Genomic DNA, 16,215 nt, shown 5'->3' with positions numbered 1-16,215 from the left:
AACCTACAAACGTCTTTTGGCACCAGCAGCATTTGTGTAATTAACATTAATAGTGTCTCTGTTGCACCATGTAGGTGTGGCAGTAAGTCAGACTCGACTAATATGCAGCCTTTACTAAGATTCAAGTTGTTACTCTCTGTATGAGAAAGGCCCATTGTGCATCTTCTAACTGTTTTGGACAGGTTAAACGACTTTATGCTCGTAAACATGTTAAAAAACAAAAACACTTTTACTGCAGTGCACTTAAGTGCATTCTTTTAGGTTGTTTTCTGAGTATTGACACAATAACTGGCATCTCAGAAAGCAGTTAAAACTTGCTCCACATGCACAAGGTGCAATATTAGTATGAAAAGATATCATTTATTCCCCATAAAGAGTACTTTTATCTCATAGTACTTTAACTGTAGCTTCAGACTTTTTAAACTGTCATGTTGCTTTGACTGCATTGACAGTGTGTTTGCCATTGTCATGCCAAAAAAGTCAGCTGTTGCCAATCAGACACTTTCCACATTGTGCTTTTCTGTGTTCATAATTCAGTTTTTAAAAGGCAGTGTTTGATACTTGATATCTTGCTTTGTTATTTATGACATTTTGATAAGTAGCAAAAGTAAAGATGGAATATTTCGACAGTTACATTTATAAAGATGCAATTTACAGCATTTGTTCTATCAAAATGCAATGCATCTGTATAGAAAGGACTATTAAAGTATGTTATCCTTCAGCCAGATGTATGCTATCTAAAAGTGTAGATGTGTTTGTGTGTAAAATTTCACTGCACACCTCAAAGTAATAAGACACATTTCTATCTGGAATAGCAGGTAAACACAGATGTTACTAACCACATTAACTACGGCTTTGTGCTTAAATACATCAATGTCAGTAACACCTGTCTACAAGTTCATGTGCTATAAAACCTGTCTAAAGTGTGATCAGTGACCATATAATAAAGTGAAGAAGGTTAACCATGATCCACAGTCATAAATTAAGTTATTTGACCTGCTGATGTGGGAAAAACAAATCACTCTGCCTTTCAATCACTCTGATTGGACTTCTTCTCAGTCTGAGTGGTGCTATGATAGCAATTACAAGAGGTCAGCAAAATTAAAACACAAATAAAAATGTGGAAGGAGTCGTTTGATTTCAAAACCTCTCCCTCCATGCCAGTTCTCTGCTGTATGATGGGAAGCCCTACATCCTTGCACCCCCCCAACCTCCTCCTTGCAGATTTAAAATGTAAAGTGGAATTTTACATTTGTCTATCGTGTCACAGCTGAGATTTTTAATTTTAGAGTGATTAAGATCCAAATTCTAAGAAAGTAAAATGATAACTGACAATGATGGTCTTATTCTTTGCAATCCATATAAAGGTTTCAGCTGTAAATTGGAGTATAAACATATTGAAGCTCTGTGTAAGTATACCATCATATAACTGTGGGTCTGTGGGGCTTCAAAACTGCTAAAGGCCGTTTAATGGCCTTACCAGAGCAATATGGGAGCCGTTAAATTGCCCCAGCTGTCCTCGAAAAGCTGTCACTCTCCTCCTCACCTGCGGAGGGCGCTCCTCCGAGACAGGCTTGGACGATTTTATGCAGTTTCGTGTGCAACAAAGTAAAGCCGAGCAGCTAGCGAGAAGGGAGTGCGGACCCTTCTGAGATTGTTTATTTTTGCACCGCTTTGAAACTGTTTTTCCTCACGTATTTCTAAGGTTTTTGTGATATATTGTACGTTTTACACAAACGGAAACTAAAGCAATTCAGTCCTGGGGTGGTGTTTGGACGCTTTGTGGAACAGCAAGGTGTTTTTGTAATAGAGAGTCAGGCGTAACGTTAGCAAGCTGCCGTGAAGAAAAAAGAAAGGGGGGGAAAAAAAGGCAGAACCGGGCACTACGGAACGGGTCGGTCAGCCAGAGAGAGCCGGGTGGACCACGGCAAAGCCGCAGCCGCCAGCGCCACGGGGAGTCGGGGCCCGAGAGGGAGCCTGCCAGGCCCTTGGCTTGATGCAACCAGTCTGCCTTGCCTTAGCCGCAGTCCGAGATGGGGGAGACCAAAATTATCTACCACCTCGACGACCAGGAGACACCATATCTGGTGAAACTGTCGGTGCCGGCGGACAAAGTCACGCTGGCAGACTTCAAAAATGTCCTCAAGAAACCAAATTACAAATTCTTCTTCAAATCTATGGACGATGACTTCGGGTAACTGTTAAAAGGTTCATTGTGTTTAACGTGGAATCGGCATGGACTGCTTAACCTCAGTCCATTCAGATTAACTGTAACATATTTGTTACCTCGTGGAGCTGGCTTGTCATCACTTCTAAGGTTACCTGTCTTTCAGTCATCAGCTAGCCGTTTGCTTTGCCGTTCCTTTGTTAGCTGCTAGCGTCCAGGTCGCATCGTTAGCAGGTCTGTTCAGCGTCCCGACCCCGTTTGTTTACATTGCTCGTGCTTAGCTTATGCTGTACTGTCTTACCAAGTTTGGTCATTTCCAGTTTCACGAACACTAAGAGAACGCCTTTAATCGCATTTAAACTTATTGAAGACTAAATGAAACAAGGAGCAATTCATACTGTTACTAACTAGTTACTGACGTTACAGCTGTCAGTTGCTGCCTAATGTATGAAACGCTTATGCTAGCAGGCTAATGAATGGATCTAACCGGACACTTGGTGAGTGAGTGAGACCAGAAGGCCCCTGCTGTTGTTGTCTATTAGCCTAAGGAATGCAAAGTTGGACACAGGAATGCCCTGTTCATCACTCTGGCAGCTTTATGAGCGTGTCCCTTTGTGTTAAAACATGGCCAGAAAAGTAGACGTTTTATGGTCCTCCACACTTTACCTTCTTCAGAGTTAAATAAAAGGGAGAAATTTACTTTTTTGTTTTGTTTTTTTTAAAACTCGAGCCAGGTTGCCAAAGTTTTTCTGGCTAAACTCAAACAAGGGTGGGGCAACAACCTAGATAGGAAAGACGAGTTTTGAAAGGATCCGCAGCTGTTTGTGTTGTTTCAAGAGTGGAGGTGCATGCACTAAATTAACTGTTGAAGCCTTAAAGTCTAGACTGGTGGTGTTTTAGGAACTTGTTAGACTGGTTTGGAGCCTGTGATCTTTACCAGGAAAGCCTCACTGACCATCAGTGTTCTCCCTGTCAAAGACCCGGCTAATCTTGACATCTCCAATACTCTGAGGCGCTTGTTAGATACATGCCTTATTTGTCCTCTTCATTGTGTAACAAGGTGTTGTTAAGATCTGCCTGCCATCTGATCCTTGCAAGCAGGACTGAATGAATGGGAGGGTTTGCATGAAATTCACATGGTTACATTTACACATGCCTTTTGTTAATGTATTTGCACCAGTCTGTAACGCATTAAGGCTTACTTCTATATATGAAATGGACAAGTGAGCCATCTTTTGACTAGTTTTCTGTGCGTGTGCCAGTAGTCTCAAACATTTGGTTATATTGAACATTGTCATTGATTCTTAATGTGTACAACTGTCCCCAGTTGTCAGTGTCTGTCCTGCTTGGTGGAATATATTGTCTAGCTCCACTTCCTCTAAATGCACCCTCATGTTTTATTGCCCAGGGAGTGCTTTTGTGTTGGTAATGTTTGACTGAAACAAAGCCTTGTTCTCTTTACAGGGTGGTAAAGGAAGAAATATCTGATGACAATGCTAAGCTGCCCTGCTTCAATGGACGTGTGGTGTCATGGGTAGGTCCAAAATACACGCTGCAATAACATTTATTTATTTATTTTTTGCTGTTTGCTTGTGTGCGATAACTTGTGTGGTTAAGTGGCGTACATGAATGTGTAACAATGATTCCCATCTGTTGGGCACTTACCCCAGTCATACTCAAGCGTAGGGGGAGGCACTGCACATCTGTGTGATAATATCATCATCACATAACGATCCTCAGAGCAGTATACATACACTGCTTTTCCTAAACCTTGTCTTTTTCACTGTAAAATATAATTTTTTTTTAAGCACACAGGTTAATTGGCACATGTAGCACATACATGTACTTACATGCAGTTTCTTATTTAAAGCCTCTAAGCAATAATACTCCTGTCTCCACAACACTCGAGACATCTGGCGCTCGTGCACGGCCTCCCTTCCTCTCTTCTCGACATTGAAATTGGATTAAGAGCAAGTGAAATCACAGGATAGCCGGAAAATACTCCATAACAAAGGGCCTCACTGCAGGTCATCTAACAAGAAGATTGAATCTCACAGGGAGGAGAGAATAAAGCAGAGAGAAAGACTGCTCTGTGTCGTGATGTGAAAGGCTAAAGCACTCGCTTAATTTCTACAGTGTGGTTTTAATTATTCGAGCATCATCAACATGGCGTTATTGCTCCATTCTGGAGCGTATATTCCAGCGTGCTCGTCCTAATGCGTCTCTTTGTTGTGGTCGTTTTCATTAGACTGCGCGGAGGTTTAGTTTAATGTGTTTAAAAGCCAGTTCTCCTTTGTGTGCATTTGCTCCAAAGTGTTTGTTATCTCTTGAGGGTTGTTGCAATGTTCCACATACAGTCAAATGTTATTTTTGTTAGAGTATGTCCATTTGTTTGTCTCCGCTGTTCGTCTGTTGTTTCAGTGAGCTGATTGATTATTCTCTGGGGTCCAGAGGCCTGGCTGGCTGCACATCATTTCATCACAACAAGCCAGCACCCTGTATCTCCTGTTCTGTAGCTCCCTTTAGTGCACACCAAAGTAGACTCTTGTGATTGTGATTAAGAGCAGAAGACTAATTTTAGCTATCTTGCCACATAGTAATATAGCTGAATTATTATGACAGTACAGGTGATTTGATTTGATATACTGATGCCCTGTTTCAGCACAACATATTTATCTTTCCAACATCTTCACACTCACTTTGTTGCTGTAATTTAGTTTAGATGTCACAGCTTGATTTCTAATAAACATGCACTGAACGAAAGAGATTTCTCAAGTGCATAATGGCTGTGCATACAATGAAATTGAACCTGATTTTTAAAAAAATATATATTTTTTTACATTGGATCCTTAAGATTGAGGTCAGCAGCTGCTGAATCTGAACTTTTTCAGCACCACAGGTTGCTGTTGATGGCTACAGTTTCACACTGGTCTCATGTCATCGTTGAAACATGCAAATACATGCTTCATTTCTGATATGGATGACTTCCAAGATTCCACAAAAACCACAGCAGGATTTAAGTTATATTGTTTTGTTGTCTCAAGCTAACAAACACTAGCATGTGGTAAAAGTGGAAATAAATGCATACCGGTAATTTAATTTCTGAGAAAACATTAGTTCTGGTCTGTTGGAGACCATTTTTTCCCCTACAATTTGGTAACTTAGGCAACACTGTCAGGTACACAAACCACAAGTCTTGGCTTGGGCTCTTTCTTTTTCAACTTGCTGAATTCACAGCTGCTTTTGTAGAGCTTTGCTCTCTCAGTAGGAAACTAGTAGGAGGCAGATTAAGTCTGAATTTTAGCAAGAGACTGTAGTCCCTTTCTGCAGGAGATTTTGAAATGTTTGTGTCATACTTTTAGGAAGTTAGAGTAAAACATGACACACCGTGTATAGCCTTTGAATGTGGATGTGAATGAAGGTCTGCTGCTCACTCATTCTGTGTCTTTCTGTAAATTCTTCTCTCTGAGAGATACTCATCCCCCTGAACGACCCGACTCTTTGTCTGTTGACAGTTGGTCTCTGGAGACGGCGCGCACACGGACGCAGGCTCGGTGGCGGATAGTTTAGAGCCGACACCACCTCTGGAGAGGACCGGGGGCATTGGAGACTCGAGACCCCCTTCCTACCAGTCAGTGAACTCAAACGAGACTTTGTGGACTTTGATACTTTATATTTTGTTTTTCTGTGAATGAGAATGAAATATATTGTGCTTAGTGTGTGTCTGTGTGTTTTTTGAGTGTCTTGAATGAGTTCTTCTGTGTTGCCAAATAGGGCTGCCACGATTAGTCGACTAGTCACGATTACGTCGACTTTCAAAATCGTCGACGACTAATTTAATAGTCGACGGGTCGTTTCAAGCTTTGTAAGATCACAAAAGACGCAGGAATAAGTAGTAGGATTTAAGAGTGTAATAACGGACTGAAACAGAAGATGGCAGCACTGCATATACAAGGATGTCAGCTGCCGTTAAACCCCGAAGAAGCGGTGTCCCAGAATTCATAGCGCGGCACAGCTCAGTTTTCAACAATGGCGGCAACTAGTTAGTTTAATATTACTCTTATTATTCTTTCTGGGTCACAAAATAAACGTTTAACATATTTTCAGGCGAGAATGTAGCTGTGTAAACCTCAAATATCTGCTCAGTTTATCAAGACACCACATATTTTCAAAAGCGCTCCAATGTTTTCGGAGACGTCTGTTACCCACTAGCTCGATAGCTAGTCGGGGGCAAGGCTCACTAGAGCCGTGAAAGTAATCGGTGACTAGTCGACTATCAAAATAATGTTTGTGGCAGCCCTATTGCCAAATAAGAACAGTAACAGGAAAGGGCAAATTAAATCAAAAAAGTGATATCTTGTGACTGCCCTGGAGGAAAGAAAATCTAGCTTAATTCTTGCAGGCATTTATCCGTAGGCTATTATGATCATGCTTAAGCCCCTGGTTCAGGGCCGGCCCGTGGCATAGGCCGTATAGGCAAATGCTAAGGGCGCCGTCCATCAGGGGGCGCCACGCCAGTGCCACAAATGTTGAAGGAAAAAAAAAAAAAAAGTTGGTACTATTATTTCTAAATACAAAAAATAATCCCACGTTAATTAAAATGCAAAGTAAAGCTTATTTAATAGAAATATTATTTGTTACAACATTACACTACACTGCTGATGTAAGGGGGCGCCACCTAAAATCTTGCCTAGGGCGCCAGATTGGTTAGGGCCGTTTCTGCCCTGGTTACTAGTTGGGTTTTTTTTGTTTTTTTTTTATATGAATATTTCTATCTAAAGAAATATGCTATGTCTGCAAGTAAAGTGTTAAAAAAAGAGACTTTTTTTTTTATCACCACACTGAAAATCCATCAACACAACATCTGCAATTCTTTCCAAATATTCAGGTACAGATCGCTTTCTTAACCACAGTGAACCAGAGTAGCCAGCAATTTGATTCTTATAAAGCTCTTTTAAAATAAACATTAGTTTTAGTGGCTGCTGAATAAGCTCAAATGCCCTGATCATGATCTTTTGTAACTCTGTCTCTCTTTAACACTCGCTCTCTTGTCTGAAGTGGGAAAGCAGCAAGTGGTCGGGACAGCCTGGACAATGACACAGAGACCGGCTCCATGGTGTCTCAGAGGAGAGAGAGGGAGAGGCCGCGACGGAAACACACTAATGACCATGGTCAGAAAGAAACTTGCTGCTTATTCTTGTTTTTCATTGCACGTATCAGTGTTGTTTCCATGTATTTCACAACTTATGAATAACAGTTATCTTGTTGGTAAAAAGTAAGTGTAGCGTGATTGACTTTAGACATGCAGTATCCTTTGATTGTTTTATTTTTCTAGCTTAAGTTTTTAATTTAAAAACCTGCTGCAGGTGGGAGGCAGAACGGGTACTCATCGCGGGGTATGGGACGCGGAGGCCCCGAGTACGACAGCTGCTCGTCCTTCATGAGCAGCGAGCTGGAGTCCACTTCCTGCTTTGATTCAGATGATGACGATGCAACCAGCAGGTCAGATGTGTTATATAGCTGTTGAGCTGGTTTGTTGCAAAAAGAAGAAATGCATTTGGCTTCAGGAATGCATGTGGAGTTATAGTTGATGGTTTATGGCAAAGATTAGTACTGTCTAATTGTGTGCTGGTTTTTGTGGTAACCTCAGGGTTCTGCTCCAGCGGTAATCCTTGCAGCCCACTGCAGAGACTCTGCTGGTCTCAGTCTTTAGGCATCTGACGGGATGTTTTTCCCGTTTAATCAGCTTCAAAAGAGCTGGATTAAAAACCTCTTACGTATTTGGGGGGGATTCTGACGCAGAAAGAAATCAGTTTTTTTTGTTTTGTTTTTTGTTGATTATGTTGTAACCTTCAAATGTAGTTCGATGCTGTCTTATAGTTAAAGCTCATTCTGACTTGTAGAACTGTTTTCCTTCTGGCTTTCAAATGGCTTCCCTTTAAACAATGTCTTTTTATTAAGCGTTTTTCCTTTATGCATATAAAAAAGGTTCTGAGAATAGAAGGATTCTTATAGATTTTGAAATGCATCAAGGAAAGAACTGCACATGCTTTGAAATTATCTAGTAGAGTTTTGGAGTGTGTTATTTTTTTCCAGTTTTAGACATGAGGTCATATAACCACTGTTTGTTAGTGGGGGGTGCAGCGTCCCCGCCACCTCAGTAGAATTGCCCTCCTGGCCAACAGGGAACAGAATGATAGCGCCTGTGTTTTAGAGGCCGGTAGAGGCATCTCATTCCCACTGATGCCAAACAAAGCAAGAAGGGGGTCAGGCACCAGCGTCACACTGAGAATCCTGGACAGGGTATGGAAAACCTCTGTCCAGAAGTGGACAAGATTGGGACAAGACCAGTACTGATGGATCAATGAGGCTTCAGCAGTTTTGCAAATGCCTTTCTTTTAAGTAGGTAGTAGTATGGTTAGCGTTTGATTACTAAATTTATATGGTAAAATTAAACAGCAGTGGGTTATTTATTCTTACTGTAGACTGGAGTATTTGAGCCCTGGTAACAAACTTGAAATGGTCACGATGAAGCTATCTGTTTATTCATGTTCATAGAAACAAATTTCTATGAGGCAGCATGACTGTAAGTAATGTATTTCAATTGGAAGTATTCTTTGTGTCTGAAGCACATACACTTGTTGGCCACTTTGTTAGGTATACCTTGCTACTACCCATTTGGACTCTTGCTTACCTTTAGAACTACCTTTATTTTTTGTGGCACAGCACAGTGCTGGAAACATTCCTCAGCAATAGTGGCTCATGTTGCATCACACAGATGCTGCAGATTTGTCGACTGCGCATGATATGATATGAATCTTCCATTCCACCGCATCCCAAAGGGGCTCTGTTGGATTGAGATTTGGTGACTGTTGAGATCATTTAAGTACATTGAACCCATGACCATGTTCAAGAAACCAATTTGAGATGATTTAAGGTTTGTGGCATGGGCACACTTTCCTGTTGGAAATGGGTACACTGTGGTCATAAACGGATGGACATCAGAGCCTCAATTGTTGCAGCAATATTATAACTAAATATTGGTACACTGGTGAAGATTAGTATGTAGAAAATTTGAGATATTTGCTTATAATGGGGAAGTTTATATCCAGAAACTTCAAAGATTAGATCGTGGCTACTTTCAAAGACTCCTATGAGACAATTTGATCTGCATCTGTTATTTAGTTATTATTTATTTAATTTTAAATCGTGTTTTTTTTTTGTTTTTTTCCCCCCTCCTCTTCAGGTTTAGTAGCTCCACTGAGCAGAGCTCTTCTCGTCTAATGAGACGACATCGACGCCGGCGAAGGAAACCCAAGGCTTCCAATATGGACAGGGTGAGAACACTCTTAGTTGTAAAGGACAATAACTCAACCAAAGTTACCTAAAATTATCTTTCATGTTATAAGTCATGATTCTGCTCTTAATGTATTTTTTTTGCATTCCTCATAATTCTTGTCCTTATTTCATTCTTCAGTCTTCGTCATTCAGCAGCATCACAGACTCCACCATGTCGCTGAACATCATCACTGTGACTCTCAACATGGGTAGGTGATTTGCACACACACAGGAGTTAGATGTTTGTTCAGCGAGCATATGAAGTTGATAATACTTCATTTCTTTGAATATACTCTGTTCCTCCCCACCTCACAGAAAAGTATAACTTCTTGGGCATCAGTATTGTGGGTCAGAGTAATGAGAGAGGTGATGGAGGAATCTACATCGGCTCCATCATGAAGGGAGGAGCTGTGGCTGCAGATGGACGCATAGAGCCCGGGGATATGCTGCTGCAGGTGTGTGTCTGTGTTTGTGTCTTAAGTAGGAGACTGATGCACACAAAATGAAAACAGTTTACAGTTGAATATCTGGAATTTAGACACATAGTGTGAGTGGATGTACACGTTGTAACTGAGACCAGCACTTTTACTGAAATGAATGATGTCAAGGGTTTCTGTTCTTGTGCATGTGTCACAGATGCAGTTGGCTGTAATGTCATCGCTTTTTTTTACTCTTCGTATACACATTTTCGTTTAATCCAATCTTATCGTACTGTAAAATATACTTCCCAGGAAAATTGCTTATTTGGGACCCCATATTGATGTCTTTCTGCAGTAGAACTGGAATCGCTGTGGGGCTGTGAAATTTTCATATTTCTGTTTATAGGAAAAAATGTAGTTCTGGGGCTACTTCTTAATGCCATATTGCTTTATCTCTCTTTATATATCTTTCAAGCACACTGAAGAATTCCTTCCTGTCCACTGTATCCTCTTTTGTGATCCAATCCACCTGCATTTCCTCTCTTACGTCCACGACAGCTCTGTCTTCAGCATCCTGCTCTAAATATACCCACTACCTCACTTCACATGTCCAAACCAGCTCAGTCTCTTTGCCTTTAAAGGAAGCGCTCAGATAGTTCAAAGTATTATTTCCACATTAGTTCTAACTTGGCATCTCATTGGGATATTTTTCTGTTTTTATTGATCTAGGTGAACGATATAAACTTTGAGAACATGAGCAATGATGATGCTGTTCGAGTACTAAGAGACATAGTGCACAAGCCGGGGTAAGCGAATACAAAAGCAGCATCTATAACACAGGAGTGCAAAAAGACCAATAATTAACTGTCTATGTGTCTTTTTTACCAGCCCCATTACTCTGACAGTTGCAAAGTGCTGGGACCCAAACCCTCGGAGCTGCTTTGCTCTGCCCAGGAGTGAGTGGTTCCTCTGCAATAACTATACGCAGTGACACATTTTTTTTTTTTTACTTGAAAGATTTTGTAATAACCTCATTAATTTCAGCTGCTTTCCCTCTCTTTAACAGGTGAGCCAATCCGGCCTATCGACCCCGCTGCATGGGTGTCTCACACGGCAGCCATGACTGGGGTGTACCCTCCATATGGCATGAGCCCTTCCATGAGCACAGTCACCTCCACCAGCTCCTCAATCAGCAGCTCGATCCCTGAGACTGAACGTGAGTCACATCACCCCCCGAAGCTGCCCGTTGGAGCTTGTCATCAGTGCACTTTTATCCAAAGCAACTTTCATCCTCATCCCACATGGTCTCCACATTTAAACTGTACCACCTTTTGAGTTTTTAATGTACCTCTTTTTACTCTTTTGTTCCTCTTTTTTTTAGTTTTCTCCTTTGTTTCCTGGTACCTCTTTATAGCCTACTTGTTAAAAATAAATACATTTGAGCATTTGAGGAAGAAAATAACTCCAGGTTTGTCATACCGCTTGCAACATTCAGCTCTCCCTCCTTGTGACCACCAAACCTCTGTTAGTAAGTCTCCGTGTTAAGTGCGGCCCTTCCCTCTCACTACATTCCTGTGACTATTATCTGTTCCAGCTTTTGCTGTGTTCAGCCTCAGCTACCATCTGCTCGTGTCCAAATAGAGCCATAACTCACAACTTTCGTGTCTCCTTTAATCTTTGGAAGTTTTGCGATGCCTTTTCTTTTGGGAGAAAAATTTCCTTTTCTCTTGAAACATTGTTTAACTTGCCTTTTACCTATTAGTTACATGTCTATAATTCACTTAATAGAAAATATGAATGCCCTTTATCTTATTACATATCCACAATGTATTGTGAAGGGATTTTTTTTTTTATTAAAGAAGAAATGAAAAGTCTATTGAAATGGAGGCAGATGAGAAGGGACACTGTGACGCTTAGTCATGATAGCTGGTCTGAGAATGGACTGAAACTCAGTGAGATTATATGTAAGATACATTAGTGTTCTAGGGAGGACATGTAATTCACTGTGGTCTGGCTCATCTGGGGGATTTATCAAATCCAAGTCAGTTGCAGTCCACTTCAAACAAAGATCCAGTCAAATCCAGTCTTGATTCACGATTAGAACAGAACGGGGTCAAATAACAGCCGAGACCACAGGAAACCAAATATTTTTGAGGCAAATTCCAAAACAGGCCAACATTTTTTTTTCTTTAACCCCAGAAAACAGCACTCAATAGTTCTTTAATTTTAAATGTTTTGGAAACAAAACACAATGTGGCTCAACAGTTTTATACTTGATGGAGCCGAACCTCCTTAAACCAAAATGTTTCAATTTCTGATTTAAAAGATTTAACACCACCCACATGTTAACTTGCTCATGTCATCTTTCCTAGGATTCGATGACTTCCACCTCTCGATTCACAGTGACATGGCAACGGTTGCTAAGGCCATGGCCTGCCCAGAGTCAGGTCTGGAGGTGCGAGACAGGATGTGGCTCAAGATAACCATCGCTAATGCCTTTATTGGTACGTCTGTCAAAGCGAGCTTGACTGGGCTTTTTAAAAATTACGCACACATACACAGATCTTCTCAGCTTTTAGATTGAGTGTTTCACTGATGCCAAAGCAATACCTAAATACTGCTTCGATTAATTCAGTTGATTTTTACTTATTTTTTTTTTACATTTTGGAAAAAAAAAAAGTTTAAATTCCAACAACTGAGAAACATTCAGCATGAGATCGAATTGCCTTTATTATACCAAGGTGTATTACCAGGTTACCAGAGCTCAACAAAAATCAATGTTAAATTGAAGTATAGATAAATTAACCACCATCAGATTTATGTAAAGTTGTCAAAAAAGTTTTAAATATGATCAGTGAAGCTGTAGCCTCACGATTTGATTTCTAAAACATGTGCTTCAGGTTCTGATGTGGTGGACTGGCTCTTCCATCATGTGGAAGGATTCACAGATCGCCGTGAAGCTCGTAAATATGCCAGCAATTTGCTGAAGGCTGGGTACATCCGACACACAGTCAATAAGATCACCTTCTCTGAACAGTGCTACTATGTCTTTGGAGACCTCTGTGGCAGTAAGTGGACTTTGAGCTCACTGATCTGCTTAGAGCGTGAGCAGTAACAGCAAGTTTCGCCAAAGTTTAAGTGGGATGCGACTTGAAAATCTAACGGAGTTGTCTTCTCTTTCCCTCAGACATGACCCACTTGTCTCTGCATGATCATGATGGATCCAGCGGTGGTGCCTCAGATCAGGACACCCTCCCCCCTCTGCCCCATCCTGGGTCAGCCCCTTGGCCCATGGCCCTGCCCTACCAGTTCCCTATTCCACACCCTTACGATCTGCCGCAGCCCTTCCATGGTGGACCAGGAGCTGGTAGCGCAGGGAGCCAGCACAGTGGTTAGTGCAGTTTAATTAAGTCCTCAACAGATAAATTTCAAGCACTTCATATAAAATTACAATGTTAATTTTGCAGTTTCTCCTCAAAGAAAAATCAAGATTCATGTCAGTAGCACACGGTTTCCCTAAAACCTTTAACTTCTACAAAGATGCAGAGCTCACAAGAAGGTAACCAGCCATTGCTGCTGAGGTTCATTAGGGCTTGCTATAGCTGCTTTTTTGTGAAAGAGTTCACTGAAAGACTTTATAAGCCTGTAGACAGATTCTGTGTGAAAGGGATATATTAAGTGATATTACAACATCTCTGCAGTGTTTTACATTTAGTTTACGCTGTTGAGCAGTATGAGGTGTGGAGTTTTACCTCCACACTTTGAATTCACTTATAGGAACAGTGTATGTTTTAATAAGCTGACTTCAAAAACTTGAAGGACACAGCCTAGCTCTGTGAGTAGTGAAAAAGGACTCTTTCCATCACCCCCAAAGTCTTCAGATGTTGGGGTTTCTGTGTTTAATGTGTGTGGAACTAGAAAAGCAGACATTGTGGTTTAAGGTGCAGTTTCCTTACACACTGGAGATATTTACTAACCAACAACAGCTGGGCCCACTGAGACAACATCTTAGATGCTCTGTACTCATTTAACTTAAATGCACGGGTGAGTAGTGCACAAACTAGCAGGATGCAGAATGTAAAAGACAAAGTGTTGGGGTTTGGGTTTGCTTTAATATTTCTGGTGGAGAAGAGATTTTTTCCCCCCATTCTTCCAGTGTTTGTGCTAAGACAGGGTAACATCCTATACCTCTCTCTCGTGCTCTTTAGTAGACACAAAATTAAGCTGACATGAATACTTTCCTATGTTTTTGGATTTGATGACATGCATTGGACCAAAGCATCCTCCACATCAAGTTTCTTTTTAATCAGATGAGCTGTTTTGGTTTAAATTAATCACTCTCAGGAACTTGCCCTAAAATTAAGCAGTCTGAGTGGGATAATAAAATAAAGACCTGTGACTGCCTTCAGGAATAGCTAAACTGTTTGGCCTGAATGCTCCTAGACTATGTCAGCATTAGTCATGCAGCTCTCCCAAGAGTCTCCTGCAAACTGGGTCAGCGCTGCCTTCGTGATGTCATTGGCACCCAATTAGAAAAAGATGTGATTTTTATTTTTTTTAAACATACATCTCACTTGCATAATAATTTTGCTCTTTTTTTCTGTTCACAGGGAGCAGCGGTTCTAACTGTAGCAAGAATGAGGGCCGAAAATCCGGTGGCAGTGGCAGCGAATCAGACATCAGGAGCCACCGGGCACCAAGTGAGCGCTCAGTGGCTCCCCCTAGTGAACGAAGCGTCCGCAGCTCTGTGAGCCACCGCAGTGCCAACTCCCACTCTATAGCCTATGGGCCTGGTCTTGTGTACGGCCCCCCTGGCCTGCCCCCTCAGCCACCACATCTTTCTACAGCTGCACCTGGTGCCCCACCAGGCAGAGAGCTTGCCTCGGTGCCCCCTGAGCTCACTGCGTCACGGCAGTCTCTGCGAATGGCGGTGGGCAACGCCGGAGAATTCTTTGTTGATGTGATGTGACACTGGTTATAGAGACCTAAAGGCAGAAATGGAAACCACCCTGTTGTGTATGCTGAGAGAAAATGCTCCTCCTCTCTTGTACTTTTTCTTAGTAGTTGTAGTGGTCATACTTTCTTCAGTGAAGAAACACCCCCCCCCCTGCTCCAGATGGAACCAAAGCGCCTTTCTCAGTTTCCGCTCCATGGTGGGGAAGAGTTTTAGCAAGGACAAAGAGCAGAAGAAGGGAGGGAGGCAGTGGAAATGGTCAGCTGGGGAAGATGACTCAGTGCTTTTCCACATGGATGTTTTTCATTTGTTCTTCTTTTCACTCTTCCCTCCCTCCTCTGGGTTCCTTATCTAATGTTCTCTGTCCTCCCCCACCCCTGTCCACGTCAAAACTGAGAGACTGAAGCCTCTTCCCTCTTCCTGTTTTTTTTTTTTTTCCCCACTTGCTGACCTCTAACAAGAAAAAAAGAATGACTGAAAGAAGCTGAAATGAACACTAACTGTTAACCTTATTCAGACTTTTAAAGTATTTGCTTGACTTAAGAGAGAAAGAAAGAAAGAAATGTATGTAGTGCAAGAGAATTACAGTCCATACTTTGAGAATGCATTTGTTTTATTATATTTGTAGCTGGTCACAACTAGTTTCTTTTTAATGCTTAATATGAGCATCCAGTTTCCAGAGTCGTTTTTATACGGCACAACTACATTTTCATCTGCTAACCAGCGAATCTTCAGACTGTCTTGTGATAATGTATAGTGGGAAAAAAAAATTCTTACCATGACTTTCACACTACTCTTTTATCAAGGAAAATGTCTTTTTATTTATAAATATAGTTTTATGACTTAAATCTGCTGCTTCTGTTTTGTTTGCTTGTGTATACCTTTCTGCAAAACCAAAAACTGAAACCTAGTGAGTTTATTCCCCCACCCCCTCCCTTCTATGGTACCTGAGGTTATATTTGCATTTAAAAGCAGTGGACTGCAAAACCGTCCAGGCGCAGGAATGTGAAGGGTGGGCAGTCTGCTGTACAGATGTGTGAGTGTGTGTGTGTGTGTGTGTGTGTGTGTGTGTGTGTGTGTGTGTGTGTGTGTGTGTGTGTGTGAGTGAGTGAGAGTGGGGCGGGAGCGCTGTGGGAGTGTGCAAACGTTCAGCCTGTGTACATTTGGACTTGCCCCAGACTGAACAAATCTATGCAAAACGTTCCCTGTGGTTTGAGGCGGAAACTCCTGTTGAGAGGCGATTCGGTTTAGTTTGGAAAATAAAATTGAAGTTGACTCTGCAGGACAGGGTAGAACAAGACCACCCATACTACCACCATGGAAAAAATAAACAAAAT

General features: G+C 41.5%; 1 protein-coding gene across 1 annotated transcript; it reads left to right on the top strand.

The window, feature by feature from the left end:
* The first annotated feature begins 1,633 nt into the window (after window positions 1–1,633).
* Window positions 1,634–15,726, top strand: LOC113010743 (segment polarity protein dishevelled homolog DVL-3). Its single transcript, XM_026149944.2, has 15 exons — window positions 1,634–2,194; window positions 3,632–3,701; window positions 5,683–5,798; window positions 7,226–7,338; window positions 7,534–7,669; window positions 9,414–9,504; window positions 9,645–9,714; window positions 9,821–9,960; window positions 10,654–10,730; window positions 10,813–10,880; window positions 10,991–11,140; window positions 12,297–12,428; window positions 12,825–12,992; window positions 13,112–13,315; window positions 14,535–15,726. The coding sequence occupies exons 1-15, from the start codon at window positions 2,034–2,036 to the stop codon at window positions 14,891–14,893; spliced, it is 2,055 nt and encodes a 684-aa protein (XP_026005729.2). The 5' UTR covers window positions 1,634–2,033; the 3' UTR covers window positions 14,894–15,726.
* Window positions 15,727–16,215: the final 489 nt, after the last annotated feature.

The sequence above is a fragment of the Astatotilapia calliptera genome, chromosome 18 (assembly GCF_964374335.1).
Source record: "Astatotilapia calliptera chromosome 18, fAstCal68.1, whole genome shotgun sequence".
In the NCBI taxonomy this organism is placed as follows: Eukaryota; Metazoa; Chordata; class Actinopteri; order Cichliformes; family Cichlidae; genus Astatotilapia; species Astatotilapia calliptera.
Note: the sequence above shows the minus strand (reverse complement) of the source record. Positions and strands in the feature narration are given on the sequence as shown.

Coding starts and splice junctions, on each gene's coding strand:
- LOC113010743 (XM_026149944.2), top strand. CDS start 2,034: ATGGGGGAGACCAAAATTATCTACCACCTCGACGACCAGGAGACACCA. Junction 7,339..7,533: donor GAAACACACTAATGACCATG/GTCAGAAAGAAA, acceptor AACCTGCTGCAG/GTGGGAGGCAGAACGGGTAC. Junction 10,881..10,990: donor CTGCTTTGCTCTGCCCAGGA/GTGAGTGGTTCC, acceptor TCTCTTTAACAG/GTGAGCCAATCCGGCCTATC.